General features: G+C 52.3%; 1 protein-coding gene across 4 annotated transcripts in view; it reads right to left on the reverse strand.

The window, feature by feature from the left end:
* Positions 1–1,877: 1,877 nt before the first annotated feature.
* Positions 1,878–16,448, reverse strand: part of MYOM3 (myomesin 3) — a 49,144-nt gene continuing 34,573 nt past the window's right edge. For 3 of the 4 annotated variants that reach the window (XM_027573580.2, XM_027573493.2, XM_035726952.1), the window contains 15 exons: positions 15,779–15,888; positions 14,303–14,347; positions 13,701–13,837; positions 11,628–11,772; positions 11,423–11,482; positions 10,962–11,029; positions 9,779–9,889; positions 7,816–7,903; positions 7,240–7,278; positions 6,917–7,025; positions 5,603–5,766; positions 5,353–5,389; positions 5,140–5,162; positions 4,346–4,401; positions 1,878–3,352 (listed from right to left, as the gene is read on the reverse strand). In XM_027573580.2, the coding sequence (XP_027429381.2) occupies positions 3,059–3,352; positions 4,346–4,401; positions 5,140–5,162; positions 5,353–5,389; positions 5,603–5,766; positions 6,917–7,025; positions 7,240–7,278; positions 7,816–7,903; positions 9,779–9,889; positions 10,962–11,029; positions 11,423–11,482; positions 11,628–11,772; positions 13,701–13,837; positions 14,303–14,347; positions 15,779–15,888 (1,486 nt within the window). In that variant the 3' untranslated portion in view covers positions 1,878–3,058. The remainder of the gene's footprint in view (positions 3,353–4,345; positions 4,402–5,139; positions 5,163–5,352; positions 5,390–5,602; positions 5,767–6,916; positions 7,026–7,239; positions 7,279–7,815; positions 7,904–9,778; positions 9,890–10,961; positions 11,030–11,422; positions 11,483–11,627; positions 11,773–13,700; positions 13,838–14,302; positions 14,348–15,778; positions 15,889–16,448) is intronic. The other variant, XM_027573657.2, reaches the window with a different exon arrangement.

Raw genomic sequence — 16,448 nt, forward strand, 5'->3', positions numbered from 1 at the left:
AAACACAACTGGAGTATTTTAAAGCAAACCCAAAGACTCGTTTCGCCATGAACATTTCTATAATTGGAACAAAAAGGCTTTTGAGTGGCCTCGTGTTTCTTTCTTTAGATCTGCTTACATAGGAAGAAATGACATGCAAGTCGGGCCAGCTCCATGACATGAAAGAAGCCCAAGAGTGGAGGGGCACATTCCTTCCACGCTGTGCAATTTGTTTTGCTCTCAACCCAGGGCCCTCCTTTGCTGAAACTCCTCTGGCCTTAAGAGTTATACTTTTTTTTTTTTTTCCCCAAATGCTGAAAATAAAATATCTGGCTTCCTCTAGCTAGAGAAATCTGGGGAGTGTTACTTCTGAAAGTATTTTTGGCATGAAAACGTCACCCAAGTTGCTGGAAGTGATTTGGAAATTTTAAGGTATTGAAAGCATCTGACGAGCATGGTGGCTGAGGCCGAGTGGGTAGAGGTTAATTGTTACACCGGCCAGTCATTTCCCATTAGGATTCTTGCTCCCTGTGCTCTTCCTGTTTACTCTTAGGTCTTAATGCTTTAGGTCGAGGATTGCACCCAAGGCTGGTACTTGGAAGGTGGCAGAACAGGTACCTGTAGGTGATGAGAGGCTGGGGGTGGGATAACAGGGGGAAACCACTGGCCATCCTTCCTCTAACCCTGCCTAGCTCCCTGTAAGTCCAGCATGTTGGGAGACCCACAGACGAGTCCTGTGTTCACTGATGGGCTCCACCAGGTAAGAGACGCAAAGTTCCAACTCTCTGAGTCGCACGCAGGGTACCAGGGATTAGGCTAGACTGAGATGTTTCCCAGGATGAACCATTACAAGATTGATATAAAGAGCGAGTGGGAATTGTAGCTAAGGAGGAACCACAGGGGTCCAGCAGCCTAGGCCGGGGGTAGGAGTGGAGGCCATGGGGAACAGGGCTGGGGAGGGGAGAAGAAGATGAAGACCAGTGGTTTGGACATTGCTCAGGGGTGGCAGGTGGAGCAAAGCATCCTCTGAACCAGGACCCAGGGATTCTTGTTCTTGTCCTGACTCTGCCACTTACCATTTGGGCTCTCAGCTGCCCTATCTGGGGAAATGGAGCCAATGATGCTGTTGCATTTGATCTGATGAGCAATGAGATAGGAGAACGCTGCATAACCTTTGAGGTGTATGCCTGTGACCATCGTGATCTCCGCCTGCCTCCTCCCTATGTGGGGATGATCTTGTGGAGGAGATGCTAAAGTGCCTTGCGTTAAGACGAAGTACATACATGAGCAAATGTGAGGCTGGTATGATTCTAAGCAGGAAGGGCATGGATACCATGCTTTCTGATCTCTTTGAAATGTGTGACATTTTGCAGTGACTCAGGAAAGAAGCCAAGTCTCCTCTGAGATCCCAAGTACAGGAGTGGGAGCAGGGGCTAGGATAGAGCCTTCTTTTTCACCAGGTATGAGAAGAGCAAAGCAAAACAGAGGTTCAGAGAGGTAATAAAACTCTTAGGGTCAGCTGGAAGGGCCCTCAGAAATGATCTTTCAGGCTTCTTGTTTTATAGACGGGAAACGGAGCGGGGCCCAGAGAAAGGGAAAGAATTGCGCAAGAGCACACAGCGAGTGTGTGGCTTCAACCCTAGGTATGGGTGTCTCCAAGATCTACACAATTCTCAGGCTTGCTCCCAGCCAGAGACAGTCACATTCCCCCCACCCCCCTCGCTGATACCAGGTCTGGCTGTGCCAGATAGCCTGGAGCGGGAGCCTCAGGGGGTGTACCTTAACCCACCACGTCTGCCTGTGTGTATAGGTGGCAAATGAGGAGGGATTCATTTCATCCCCAAGTTTGGGAGCCATTTCAGAAATCAGAGGCAGGGGTTATCTCCTGGTGGTGGGAGTACTGATGATTTTTATTTTATCCTTTACAGTTTTCGCGGTTTTCCAAATTATTACAACAAACATCTATAATTTTATAAACCCCACTCCCTCCAAATCTTATTTAAAAAAAAAAAAAAAAAAAGACGGAAACAGGAGGGCTGAGACATGCCCCGCTCTGGATTGAGGTCCATTGGGCAGGGCCAACCAGTATCTCTCACACCAGGCAGAGGCCCCGAGCGGGGAGAGGTCCTGAGGTGGTCGTCCTCTCCAGCCTGGCACCCAAGGCCAGCTAAGCAGCATCTCCCCACCTCCGGAAATGTCCTCCCAATACCGTTGCCAAATTGGACTCGTTTTTCAGGGTCCAACACCAATTCCGCTAGGTCCGTGAAGGTGTTTTAAAGCCCACCTTCCCCCACTAGGACGAACATCTGTCTCCCTCCTCTGACCACTAGTGGCACTTTCTTTGGATCCGTTTTGTCATCCTTATCTGCCTGGCCTGGAGTCTTTTGTATCCAGGTCTGTCTCTCCTTCTGGGCTGAAGCCTCGAGGGTGGGGCCTGCATATCATTTATCTTTGAGCTTCCAGTGATCTCCTCAGCCTGGCACAGCTGGAGCTCGGATGAATGTTTGTTGAACTGAAGGGAACTGAAAATACAGACCCCTAAACGAGGGATATGGCCATCCAACCGTTTACGGCAGGGTGCCTCAACCTCGGCACCACTGCCCTTTGGGGGCCGATAATTCTATGTGGTGGGGAGCTATGGTTTAGTAACGTCCTTGGCCTCTACCTACCAGATGCCAGAAGACGCCTCTGATTGTGACAACCAGAAGTCTGGACATGGCCAAATGTCCCCCCGGAAGGCAAAGTGCCTCTTGTTGAGAACCCCTGGAATATGGTTGATAAAGGGTTTTTCAGAAACAATCCCTTGGAGTAGGAATTGCCATTTAGCAGATAAGAAAGGTGAGGCTCACGCAGAGTTTGGACTGGGAGCGGAGTCTTGCCGATCCCACCACCCCGAGACCGTTCAGGACCCCAGCGAGGCCTTTGCTTCTGTGCTTTGGTGTGCTCGGTCCACTCTCATCCCCACTTCCCCCCCATCCGCGGTTCCACCCTGTCCCCTTCCCCTCCCCCCACCCCCCGCCTGCCCCCATGGCCTGTGCCAGGCTGTGACGTACTGCTTGACCCCACTGGTCCATGCAGACTAGACCACAGGTGGTGCCTCCGCATGCCCTCTCGTCTTCTCTAGCACCTTGGCCTCCTCCCCGTGCTTAAACACGCTGATGGTGACCTGGCCCGTCTCAGAGCCATACTTATTCTTGACGAAGACGCCGTAGCGCCCACTGTCCTCACTGTTGACCCTTTCGATGGTGATGGTGACCTCCGAACCCCTCACTTCCATGCGGTAGCGGTCAAGGAAGGTGACAGGCTGGTCATTCTTCAGCCAAGAGATTTCAGGGCTGGGGTCTCCCGAGATGACACAGGTCAGGCACAGGGTCTGTAGGAAAGGACAGGAAGGGAATGCTCAGTCTTGCCTCCTTATAATCACACTTGGCGTTCACCTTCACTCCCCCAGAGAGGTTGTTCCTGGTGATAAATTTATTACCTGTGTTCTATTGTAACCCATAAAAGGAGAACATTAAAGGGAGAGACATTTTATTTTAATCCCACATCCTCCATCCTCAAGTTTCGACAGAAATACTTACCAGTTAGAATTTCAGACCATCATTACCCTAGCAATCATCTGCCCCACATTGGCCTGAATTTTGCTTTATTGCTTTTTGTTGCCATTATGATTTTACCATGCAAATAAGACTATATTGCTTTAACACGAAGGTTTATGAATCGGGTATGAAAACTCGTGAACAAGCTCTAACACAGAGCACTATAGTGTAATGATCAAACACTGTCTGGAGCTGAGCACATGCAGACTCTGAATCTCAGCTCTGTCCCTTCAAGCTGTGTGACCCTAGGAAAGTCTCTTGACCTCTCTGGGTCTCAGTTTGCTCAGCTATAAAGAGTGACTAAGAGTGGTAATAATACTCTATTTCCCATGGTTGCCTTGATGGTTAAACAAATGAAAGTATGTACACATATATGGAACAGTGCTTGGCACAAAGTAAGCACAATACAAACATGAATGATCATTTTCTAGAACACTAGGCTTGCATACTTTCAGGTCTGGAGGGGCTTTTAGGGATCATCTAGTAGAACTCCTATGGAAATGGAAATGGAAGTTCATAGGCAGAAGTCTGTGACGCCCAGGGCCACCTCGAGAGGTGGGGTGAGCACCCCCAGGGGCCTGACACCAGGCTCAGCGTTTCCTTTATACGACACGCAACAAATGAGTTGTGGCCACTCGGCCAGGCTCTGATGGAGCCAGCTCCTTTGGCTCTTGAATCCACGGTGCTATTCTGTATCATGATCTCTGATGGGTACAGAGGGAGTGCAGAGGGGGGACTGCTCGCCACAGGCTGGGGTTGCTTGCTACCTTATCTTCCATGATGGTGGCTACATCTGGCAGGCCCCTCACCACTTTGGCACGATCTGGAAGGGAATAGAGAGACTCCAGTGATGAATGAATTCCTGCCATTGCTTCCCAGAATCAGGTCCCACAGAGTTGGGGTTCTTTTTAAGTCATGTTTTCTTTTCTCTCTTTTCAACATTTTGGGTGGAAATCTCTAAATGTGTGTTACATGTTTCCTTGCCTTCCCAAACAGAAGATGGGGGACATACTGTGCTTCTGTTATTGCCTTGAAGTGATCCTTATAATGGGTGGTACCTGGAGGGGACAGTGAGGTGCCCCTGCCCTCAAGAGCAGAGAAGGAGGAACTGACTGGGGACAGGTGATGAAGCTAAAGTATGTGGACTTGGCGGTGGCATCCCTGCTGCTCAGCAGCCAAACCACATCCCTCTGGGGTTGGGCCTGTGTTCCGGACCAGCTGAGGCCCCAGTGCCCCACCAGCCAGACTGGCTTCAGCTCCGGAGGTCGTCCCTTCCCCAGGCCTCATGAGAGAGCCCGCCCAGCCTCATTCCTGTCAGTCCCGACCTTTCAGGGCCTGGATGCTGCCCTTGATCTTGTCTGTGAGCCTGCTCGGTCCACACCCACCATCTCCGCTATCCTTGGACCCCTTATCCATCCATCTGCCTTTGTGCTGCCGCCGCCCACAGCCACACAGAGCCCACGGGGGAACCGGGACTTCAGATCCCTGCTGGGAGGCATAAACTCATGGGAAGCTGCCCCAAACCCAGACGCAAGAACAACAGAAATACGAGGGAACTTACTCTTCTCAATGATGGCCAAGGCTCTGAAAAACAGAAATGGGAAAAAGGCTTGAGTTTCATTTGTTAAAGATCGAGCCTGCCCTGGGTAGGGGTGAGGGGGGTGACGAGGGAAAGGTGGAGCTGGCCAAGGCTCCCGGGAAGGGGTCCTGTACCCAGCTCGTGCCATACCCCCAGGGGCCTCTGATTCACACAAGAAAGGCAAAAGGCACTTACTTCAGTCTCTGGTGCTCAGCCAAAGCATCGTCAAAAGCTGCCGGAAGGAAAGAGGGGGAGGGAAGGGGAGCGTCAGCCCCTCAGCCCCTGTGACCTGCAGGTACAGGGCTTTGCGCCCACTCTTCCTCCACCGTCCTCCCCACCCTGTGTTCTCTCGGGGCAGTGCCCGCTTTGGGTGGGGAGATAGGAGTCCCCTCCCCCCGCAAAGACCATGGGATTTTCTAAACAGGTTTCTCTGTGGCCAGCTCACCTTGTCCCGAGAGATCAGTTGAGAGCTGCCGGGTTTCCTTCCCCGCGGCTACCTCCAGGGTGTATTTGCCCTTGTCTGAGTCTTTGGGGTCCAGGATGTGGAGCCAGATCTCATCCAGGGTGGTGCCAGCCCTTATGCGGTCACCACTCTCCAGGCGCTTTTCTCTGGATACGAGGACAAAGAAGCATTTGATTTGGCTCAGCTCATCGTGCTGGCTGGCTGTGGGGTTACAGACACCCCCTACCCCAAACTCCTCTCCTGGCGTTTTGTTTCCAGGGTTGGGTTGGCCATCCATCCATCTATCATTCATTCATTCATTCATTCGTTCGTTCGTTCAGCAAATCTGTGGCACATCAGCTATGTTCCAATGCTGAGTCTGTACTTGTGACACGTCCTGTAGGCTAGGGATCCAAGGAAATGGCGCTCCCAGGTCAGGGCCCACCACCTCCTCCACCCTCAGGGTCACTTCCTCACCTTGTCACTCTCCTCAGCTCAAACCCTTCTAGTGTTTCTTCAAACAATCACCCTTTCCTAGCCCTTAAAAACCATAGAAACTCCTTCCTTTCTTTACTTAAACGTCATTCCTGGAGACACCTGGTCCATGTCTTCAGTGTTGGGTCACAGAGGTGACACCTCTGGACTGGATCCTTGGGCTCAGTAACTCTAGCTGGGAAAGGAGTCCTTGGTTTGGGCTCTCACACATTTGACAAACTTGACCAAGTCAGTCTAGCCTTCTCCATAGGGCAGGTGCAGTAATGTCTGCTCTGTGAGGCTGAGGCATGCAAATGATAAGCAGTCCTGGGAAAAGAATGCTCTCAAACTGTCTGTGGTCACTTAGCTCCTGGCTGTCAGCCAGTCTCTGTGGGTAACCTACCCATCCTGCCTTTAAGCCCTGGCAGTCAGTCAGTTGTCAGCCCCACTGGTCCCTCTGCCTGCACCTCTTCCCTCAGCCTGGCTGCCTGAGTTTGCTAGGTCTGCAAAGACCCAAAAGGGCAACCTTGACCTACCTGACCATCTGGTTTTCCATCCCTCCCCCAGTTCCCAGATGCTGCTCTAAGACAATGATCCTTCTGTGGCCACGGATATTCTGGAAAAATGGTTTTATCACCAGGGTTCTGACCTTCCTTGGGGAGCCTCCCTTCTGTGCCTTTAATTGCTGTTCCCTATCCCTGACTCCCTCTGTGGACAGTGCAACTGGTGGGAGATCTTTCTCTGCCAACCCCTTGGGACTGGGCTCTGGGGTGGATGCTGCCTGTCCTCCCCCACCCTCTACCCCCCCAGCCTGGCTAGGGCTCCAGGGGAAGGCCAACTTACTTGTGGAACCAGGTGGTTTTCATGTACTGGATGTCAAAGTACTTGACCTTGCTGAAGATCCGGATCCCCTCCTCAGTCCCCTGGATTTTCAGTGGGGTTGCAGAGAGGGCTGGGGAGGCAAAGAAGGCCAAGGTCCTTTGGGCGGCACATTTTGGGGCCAGCCAGCTCACCCTGCTCTGGCGGTGTGGTGGGGGGGAACGTGACATTGCGAGGAGTCAGGAACTTCTCCCTCAATCTTTGAAGTTGGAAATGGTTGGAGGTGCCCTGGAGGCTGTTTGCATCAGGACAGAGCTGAGCAAAGTGGGGAGAGGGGGCTTGCTTACCACCAATCCTGCCCAGCTCAGTGAAGATGGCATCCAGGGCTAGAGGAAGACAGAGAGAATGGTCAGCTGATGTAGGGCCCTCCCAGGGACATGCCAGAGGTGAGCATGTCCCTGGAAAAGGCTGGTGGAACTCATGAACAGCTCAGGGCACAGGGAACTCTGCAGGATGACTCCCATGGCTTGGGGTGAGTGGGTCTGGGGCACTCACTGATTGATGGGGCAGGGGAGCACCATGGATGGAGGGCAAATGGGCCAGCCTGACAATTTTCTTGAGGCTGGGCCAACCAGCCTGATAAGGAGTCTGGGGCCCAGTGTAGGGTGGAGGAGTGAACTCTGGCTTTGGGTCTTGAAGCCTAGGTTCACTGGTATATTGAAGAGAGCATGGGTGTTGGTGTCACAGACCAGGCCCCTGCTACTGACCAGCTGTGCCGCCCTGGGCAGGTCACTTAGCCTCTCTGTTGCCCCCAAGTGATATGGGGATCCCATAAATTTTACCCCACGGGTCATGCCACATCTTTTGATTCTGTGTGACCCCCTGGGTCCCCCTGGCCCATCTCTAACGCCGCCAGTCCCTACCTTCACCTGTGAGGTCCAGTATGGTGTCATCCTCCCCTCGATTGTCAGAAACCGTTGCTCTATAAATTCCCTGGTCCTCTTTGGACAGCTGGAAAGAAAAATGAGAGATGACGGTGTCAGAACGGGTTCTGGAAGGAGTGCAAATCAGCCTGGACTCCAGACCTGTCCCTAACTCTCTGCATGATCTCAGGCAAAACTCTTCTCCTCTCTGGGCCTCAGTTTACCCATCTGGAATGGGTGATTGCTAAGGCTCCTTCTAGCTCCAGAGCTCTTTGATTCCAAGTTCAGGGCTTGTCTGGGCCTAGGGGTGGGGGTGAGGGGGAGTTGAGGGCAGAAGCAGACACCCCACATTTGGATTCACAGGCAGCTGCGCCAAGCAGAGCATGAGGAACTCTCCTTGCAGAATCATCTGAGCTTTCATTCTCCCTGGAGGTCCCCGGATGGGACCCAGGGACCCCTCTGCACTTCTCCAGAAGGAAGTGTGTTATCTTTGGCCCAGGACAAGGGGCTCCTTTCTGGCACATGCTCATCAACCCCAAATGAAGTCTGAACTAACACTCAGCAATGCAAGAACTTGGATTGTGCTTCTGAAGCATCTCCTTCAGGCCCTGGGAAGTACTCTCTGCTTCCCTGTCCCCTCCAAGGGGCCCTCCCACCCTGGCCGTCTCTACAGAGTGTGTTTTGAGGCAGAATCCAAGGCAGAGACAGCTTGTAACCTGGGGATCGAAGGGCTGAACCCCAATAGTCCTCTCTTATGTCCCCCCCCCCCCAGTGAAGGCTCCAAAGTCCACTCTCTAGCCTTGTGTCTTGGTATGTAAACCCTCTGAGCCTCCCTTTACTCATCTGTAAAATGGTGGCATCATCCTTGCCTGGCTATGTGCTGTAGTTGCTGTGAGGATCAAGGGAGGTAACGCTTTAGAAGCCAGAAAATTCTGTACCAGTTAGACGGACTGTTGTAAGAAGCCTCAGTAGCTAGTAAGCACCTACTTGATGCTACGCTCTGTGTGAGGAGGAGCTTGCACTCTGGTGACAAAGGCCAACTCCTGGCCAGGATCTGGGGGAAGACCCTAAAATCATTATTTCCTTCCTAGTCAGCAAACTGGCATTTCTCCAGTCCTCCTGGGCGCCTCATGAGGCTACAGAAACCAGCAGCGGGGCAGAAAAGCACTGAATGTTTGAGAACAAGCCTTGTGTTTTGATTGTAACCAGGCCACCCTCGTCTGGAGGCCAGGAGGGGGTCGTGGGCTGGAGCAGGGAGCTCCAGCCCTGCTTTGCTCTGCCCAGCCCTGCCCCACACAGAGAGAGCCTTCCTGTCCCGAATCCCAGACTGTTGGCTGAGGCGGGAAAGAACCTTTGAGAGACAGCCTCCCTTCTGACCCGTTCATGCTACAGATGAAAACCAAGGTTACAGAAGGACAGTGACTAGCCCCAGGCCACACGGTGGCAGGGCCAGAAATGGAATCCAAACAAAAGGAAAAATCAGTATTACTGGGGCGCCTGGGTGGCTCAGTTGTTAAGCAACTGCCTCCGGCTCAGGTCATGATCCCAGGGTCCTGGGATCGAGCCCCACATCGGGCTCCCTGCTTGGCTGGAGGCCTGCTTCTCCCTCTCCCACTCCCCCTGCTTGTGTTCCTTCTCTCACTGTGTCTCTCTCTGTCAAATAAATAAATAAAAATCTTAAAAAATAATAAAAAAAATCAGTATTACTGTTTCTGTCTTTATTTAAAATCTTGCTATTTCCCCCTCCATGGGCTTTTATTTTTTTGCATTAATTTTGATTAAAAAATACTGCATGAAATGTTATTTATCTTGATTACTGAGTTTTCAGTGCCCCCTTACATTTTGTGCTAGAAGCGAGTGCCTCACTTGCTTCACCCTGGTCCTGGCCCTGCTCCGGACTCCATGCCCAGTGCTCTGGGTGCTGCCTGGGGGGTTTGAGACCTGAAGCTGGAGCTGCGCTTACCTCTTCGATGCACAGAGTTCCTACTCCAGTCTCTGGGTCGTACTGACCGGCCGGTGTCTCTCTCTTCTGGAAGAACCACTGGAAGTGGGTTTCCTTCTTGGTGTTGGTCGCCTGAGGCAGGTGGGGAATGAAGAGACTCCCTCACACTTTCTAAGTAAAAACTCAACTCATCAGATCTTTTTTTCCCCCGACAAACCTGACTCTCCCCCATCCCCATCCCCACTCTTAGCTAATTCCTTCCTGGGTCTCAGCTATTCCTCACACCGTATCTCCTCCGCTGGTTATGCATTCTGGATTTTCACTAATGGTGTTCCCTCTGCCTTTTGATCTCTTCCCTCCTCCATTTTTCCTTGTAAGTGCCTATGCCTCTTACAGACGCAAGTTAGGTGTCACCTCCTCCATGAGGCCTTCCTTGAAGCACCCCAGAGTGCCCCAGTCATGATTAACCAATTTCTGGCACGTGTCTGGATCACAGCAGGAGGCATGCTGTTTTCCAAGGATCCTGCCTCAGACCCCTGGGCTCCTAGACGTCTAAGGAGACCCCACTTTTTCATCTTTGTATGTCCAGTGCCATGCAGAGTATCTGGTGCATAGTAGGTACTTTGAGTTCGCTGAATGGATATGATTCTGGGAGGGCACTCTCCCCTGCCCTTCCTGCCCTTCCCCAGTCAACTAAAGAGGCTGCCGGGTGCTGAGAAGGAGCCCCAGCTTTGGAGTCAGACAGACTCGGTTAAAACCGTGCTCTAGACTCTACCTCTTAGGTGTGGTCTAGAGCTCTTTCTCTACTTGTTTTCTGATCCATGCTTATCTCACAACACAGCACAGAGTCTGGCAAGACTACTAATGAACACCAGGGAATCCCCCTCAATAATATAGACCCCTCACTTGCTGCTCCCAGATGCCCAGGCCCCGCAGAACTCCTTGCCAGAACAGCAGGGAGATCTGGCTGAAGGCTGATCCAAACCACACTAATTCGGCTCTGTGGGCTCTTGCGGGGTGGGGGTGGGGGGGGATAGTTTTGTTTTCCAGTTAAATGTAGTCTCCCTGGGGCTACTGCTCCTTGGGGTCAGCCAAGCACAGGAATTCGGGGAAGAGGGCAAGGACAGCCACCAGGCTTGGGGACGAGCCACACACTCCCCGCACTGGGCCGGGGGCAGGGCTGGAGGCAGGGGCAGGGATTTGCCTTGCAGGTCAGCAGCACTTGGCAGTCTTCCGTGATCTTCCACTGCAAGGGCTCCTCGAAATACGGACCTGAGAGCGTAAAACAAACACGTCCACCGTCAGGGCGCCAGGCTCCGCCAGGGCGCCACCTGGTGGCGAGAGGGGGCAACCAACGGGGGCGGGCAGTCAGCGGGGAAGGGGGGCACCTAGTGACCACAGGCCGGCCAGAGTGGCCCCCTCCAAGGCAGGGACTGCGGCGAGGCAAGCTGGGTGCTAGGGAGAGAAGTGTAAGGAGGTGTCACTCTCAGGGCTGGATTGACTCTCAGTGTCGCTCTTGCACGGGGACAGAACGGGATTGCATTGCAGTGGCCCTCCCTCTGGGACCCAGCGGGGCTGAGGGATCCAGCAGGTCCCCAGCAGGTCCCCAGCAGGTCCTCAGCACTGACCACTGGCCGCTTTTGAACTTCACCCAGCCGTTCTTACCCTGTTTTCTCTTCCAGTCTCTTCTCTTAGCTTCTGCTTTCCTCAAAAGTTTGTCAAAATCTGTGAACACAGAGGGAGGAACTGGCCTGAGCCGGGAGGAGCGCAGGTCCGGAGAGGCGCAGCAGGATGCACAGAAAGCCCCAGAGCGGAGAGCGGAGAGCTGAGGTCGGGCTTGGGGCAGGGGTGGGGGTTGGGCGTGGCTGACCGTCATCCACCAGTGCCAGGGTGATCTGGTTTTTGGCTTTTCCATCCTGGAGCTGAGCGGTGTAGGACCCTTTGTCATCCTCTGACAGGTTCTGGATGATCACTTCCACCAGGCCCTTCTCTCGGACAAAATTGATTTTGCGGTTCTGGGGAGAATAAACCCGGAGAATCTTTTTTTGCCCTTTGCCTAGCCCAGGGGATTTGTGCTGTGGGGCACAAATCAGGGCGTACTTGGACTTGGGTGGTGGGTGATATGTGCGGAGTGAGAAGCCTTTGGAGACCGGGGCGGGGGTCCTGGGAACACCCATGGGGCCCAGCAGGCACAGGAGAGTCTTGGGTGCTTGAATTAATTGCAATTGATAATAAGCCCCCAACCCCTATGGTGCCACATTTTCTACTTCTTTCTACAAATCCCCATAAAAGTATAAAGAATAATATAAAGAATGCCTGTGTACTTGCGACCCAGAATTTTTCTTTTTTTAAAGATTTTATTTATTTATTTGACAGAGATACAGTGAGAGAGGGAACACAAGCAGGGGGAGTGGGAGAGGGAGAAGCAGGTCTCCCGATGCGGAGCTCCATCCCAGGACCCTGGGATCATGACCTGAGCCAAAGGCAGATGCTTAACGACTGAGACACCCAGGTGCCCTGCTACCCAGAATTAACACTCATTTACATTTTGTCGTGTTCTAACAGTTTTAAAAGTTTTATTTTCCACATTTAGGATTGTATCCCCTCTGGATTTATTTGTATGTGTGGTTTGAGGGAGCCATCTAGTTTTATTTTTCTGTAGGGAAAACCAATAGTCCCAATGCTGTGCGCGGCAGAGTGCAGACTTGGTCACACATCCTCTACCATGTACCAAGGTCATGATTAATCTTTATGCAGAACTTTCGCATCAGTTTTCTCATTTGCTTCTTCTGATTCTGGGACAACCAACTGTCATTGTACAGGTACAAAAACTGTGGCACAGAGAGGTGAAGAGAACTGCCCGAGGGCACACAGCCCTCAGGAGGTGGGTATGAGTCTTCTGACATCCAGCCCTGAGCTCTTTCTCCTCTGTTGGAACTGGTGCCCCTTTCTGTAACACATATCTACTGATGGCCACTTTGCCACCCAGAGATGGAATGTGTAAATAACATGATGTCATGATTGGATCTCTCCTGAGATCAAAATTGCCATGTTTGTAAAAACAGTTGATTATGGGCGACTCGTGGCTCCATCTAATACAACCTACACACATGATTTTTTTCCCCAGAAAAGCAATGTAATACCACCACTGTAATATGAAGAAGAAATAAAAGCCATATGTATTTCAATAGTAGATGCTCAGACATAATCTCACTCATGTTGCCCTGATTTATAATGAACTGGTTTGAATTTAAGGGAAATTAAGTAAAGCAAGAAGATCAAAAGCTATTTCGTACGAGAACAGGAAAATGAATGGAAGAGCGTAGGTAAAGTGGCTTGTAGAATAAGTCTCTATTTGGTGTATATTAAAACTGTGCAGGGGCACCTGGGTGGCTCGGTCAGTTGAGCGTCTGCCTTGGGCTCAGGTCACTATCTCAGGGTCCTGAAATCAAGCCCCACATTAGGCCCCCTGCTCAGCGGGGAGTCTTCTTCTCCCTCTCCCTCTGCCCCTTCCCACTGGTTGTGCTCTCTCTCTCTCTCTCAAATGAATAAAAATAAAATCTTTAAAAGAACCCCCAAACTGTGCAAAAATCCGTTGTATTTATATTACAGAATTAGGGTCTAGGCTTGGATAATTATGAGCATGAATGTAGGCTTTTAATCTTAAGAATGTCTGGTAAGACATTCAAAAGTAGTGGGGGGGGCCATGGGTATTCTTTATCTGTGGGAGAATCCTTGCATTGGCGGGCAGCTAGCCCTGAGCCCTCCACCGCCACTAAAAGCCAGGCGTCCCACCCTCACCCTATCCCTGGGACAGCCAAAGTATGTGGCTATTTCTAAAATGTCCACTAGGGGGCGGGTGCTGGGCTGCGGAGAGCCCCTGCCTTGAGAGGCCACATCCCGGGCAGGGGTACCTCCCTAAGCAGTCTGAGACCCCAGTTACCGGTGAGCTGAAGATCTCCTTCTCGTTGAAGATTAGATGCAGCTCAGCGGCTGGAGATAACTTTTCTACTTCCAGCCACAGGCGCACCTCTCCTTGTTCGAGGATGTCAACGTTCCAGCCGGAGATCCGCTTGATGGCTGCGAGCCAGAGGACACGGAAGGGGGTGGGCGCCCCCCTTCTCCCCTTCTCCCTCCCGACCAGCCCCACCTTGAGCACACCCTGGGCATTTAACAGGCAAAGTGCTCGAAGCGTCTGAAGGCCATGCCCCTCACTCATGTTGCACTGATTTGTAATGAACTGGTTTGAATTTAAGAGAAGTAAAGCAAGAAGATCAAAAGCTATTTTATAAGAGAACAGGGAAGTAGAGGTTTGGATGATCCAAAATCCAAACTACTAAAGAGCCAATGATAATGATTATAAGGAGACGAAATCATCTGCTCTGCTTTCCTTTGGAACCCCTCTCCTCCCTGCTGGCCGCCCCTTTCCTTCTCATGGACCGCTGACTCCGTGGGCCCCTGACTCTCCAGCCCCATGATGCTCCCGTCCTCTGCCCCTCTGCCCCATTCAGCTCTGCTCAGGACACCCCAGTGGGCCCAGCTTACTTGGGTTCCTGATCTCATGGCTCAACTTCTTCAGCTTGTCCAACTCTGGGGCAGGAAGGAACAAGGGGAAAAAACCAAAGAGAATGAAATGCCTGGGCAGTGGGGTCCACAGCAGCCATCCCAAGAGACTCCCCCTCAACCCAGAGTCACTTGCTACACAGGAGGTCATGATGAGCACTGTGGGCCTTGGCCCTGGGGCACCGAGGGGGAAGGGGGGCTGCTGCCGACCACCCTGAGATCAAGTGTCACCTCCTCCAAGAAGTGCCCACCAAGTGCCAGGCTCCACGTTACGTCACTAGTCCCACACAACGCTGTGGGGCGAGCATTGTTGCCCACCTCCCACCACCCCAGGCTCACTGGTCCCTGAGCCCCAGTGTTCCCCCACTGTAATATGCTGTCCCACCTTGGAGGGTCTGGCCCCTCTCCTGAGCACTTCAGTCTACAAGTCGCTAGGGCAGCTTGGTGGGGCGCTGTCTCTTTGCTTACTGCTTCTGTGTGTTAGGTTTGTAGATTTGTCTTTTCTGCTAAGCTGAGCTCTGGACCTACATGAGGGTCTGGCACACAGTAGGTGCTCAATAAATATGTGTGGATGGAAGAATTGGCAGGGGTAGAGCCCATACTTCATTTTCCCGTATAAGCCCCAGAGTCCTTAGTATGATGAGTCTGGACTCATGGCAAGTAAAAGCAAAATAAAACAAAACCCAAACATATCCTGTTTGTGGATGGCTTGAGTGTGCCTAGAATTGTGTGTGTGTAATATTGTTTCAGTTGGGGCAGCCAGGGGGGATTATAATCTCCCTTTACAGATGAGCAAGCTGATGTCCAGAGGGGTGACATGACTTGCTCAACATCAAACAGCCAGGAAACTGTGAAGCTGGAATTGGAACCTGAGCCTGTCTGGCTTCTGCTTCTTAAAAAAATCAGAGGGTCTCCTGAGCAACCAGCAGGGGAGGCAATGCGCTGTCCCTCAGTTACTCTGGAGACAGCAGAGAGTGAATCTTGTCATCATCCGCACCAGCCCCATTTCTGCTTAAATCATCAAACATGGATGCCCCTTGAGACGCGGCATCTACTCTCTGGTTTGCCCCAGTCCCCGCTGCTCCCTACTGTCACCTTCATTCCTCAGACCAGCTGCCATTTGCAATTTATCCTCACACTGCACTGCTGTATTTCTGGGGCTACAGAAGAAGGTGAAAGGATTCTGGCACCTTTGCTTTTATCGAAAGTAGAAAAAGGAAAGAGAGACAACAAGGATGTGAACTCCACCAAGCAGGGATTTTTGACTGTTGCGCCCATGGAGCAGGTGCTCAATAAATCCTGATTAAAATTGTCTGGCTGGCTGAATGGGCCTCCCTCTCTGGAAATTGTTGCTTTATTAATTTTTGTTTCTTCTCGCCGGCCTCTGGGGACATTTGTGTTTGGGACTCCCTCTGGGCCCGTCTCTCTGGGGAGGCGGCAGTGGGGTGGGGGCTTTACCTTCCTCCGTCAGCGTGTGGCTGGCCGAGATGTCTTCATCAGCATCGGTGACCACCACGGAGTAGGTGCCCAAGTCTTCAAGGCCAGGCTCTTTCAGGATGACCTTGGACCTGGCAGACAGAGGAGAGCAGGGACTCAGGGAGGTGCCTTGTGCACTGGAGGCCTGGGAGCTGGAGGCCCCGCACCCGCGCCACAGCCTCGGCACCCGTGAGGCAGCAGGGGTGGTTGCTTCCTTGCCCCGCCATGGGGAGCCCTACCCAGCGCAGCTCTGGCCGGGCCCCTTCAATGGCCCCCGTTAGCCAGGCTCTCTTCTCATTGGCCGCACTGCCCAGCCTCTCCCCCCAGGGCTTAAGTCATCGTCTGGACCGGGCTGAAGCCAGAGCTGCTGGGGCTGGGGGAGGGAGACGTGGGGACATTTGACATCTGGTCCCAACCCCTCTTTTTACAGATGAGGATGTTGAGCCCAGACAACTTTCAAGAGCAAGTCACCGTTTGCAAGCGCCCAGGCTAGAGACCAAGGGCTTCGCGTCTCCCTGGAAGCACACGTGCAAAGGCATATGCCATTCCTTTCAGAAGAAGAACTGCGAATGAATGTTGCCCTTTCTGCCCTTAAATGCACTGTCCCCTCATTGCTCCCTGAGGTGGTGGCAGCATCCTCGGAGAGGGATCA

This window comes from Zalophus californianus, chromosome 4 (genome assembly GCF_009762305.2).
Source record: "Zalophus californianus isolate mZalCal1 chromosome 4, mZalCal1.pri.v2, whole genome shotgun sequence".
NCBI classification, from domain to species: domain Eukaryota; kingdom Metazoa; phylum Chordata; class Mammalia; order Carnivora; family Otariidae; genus Zalophus; species Zalophus californianus.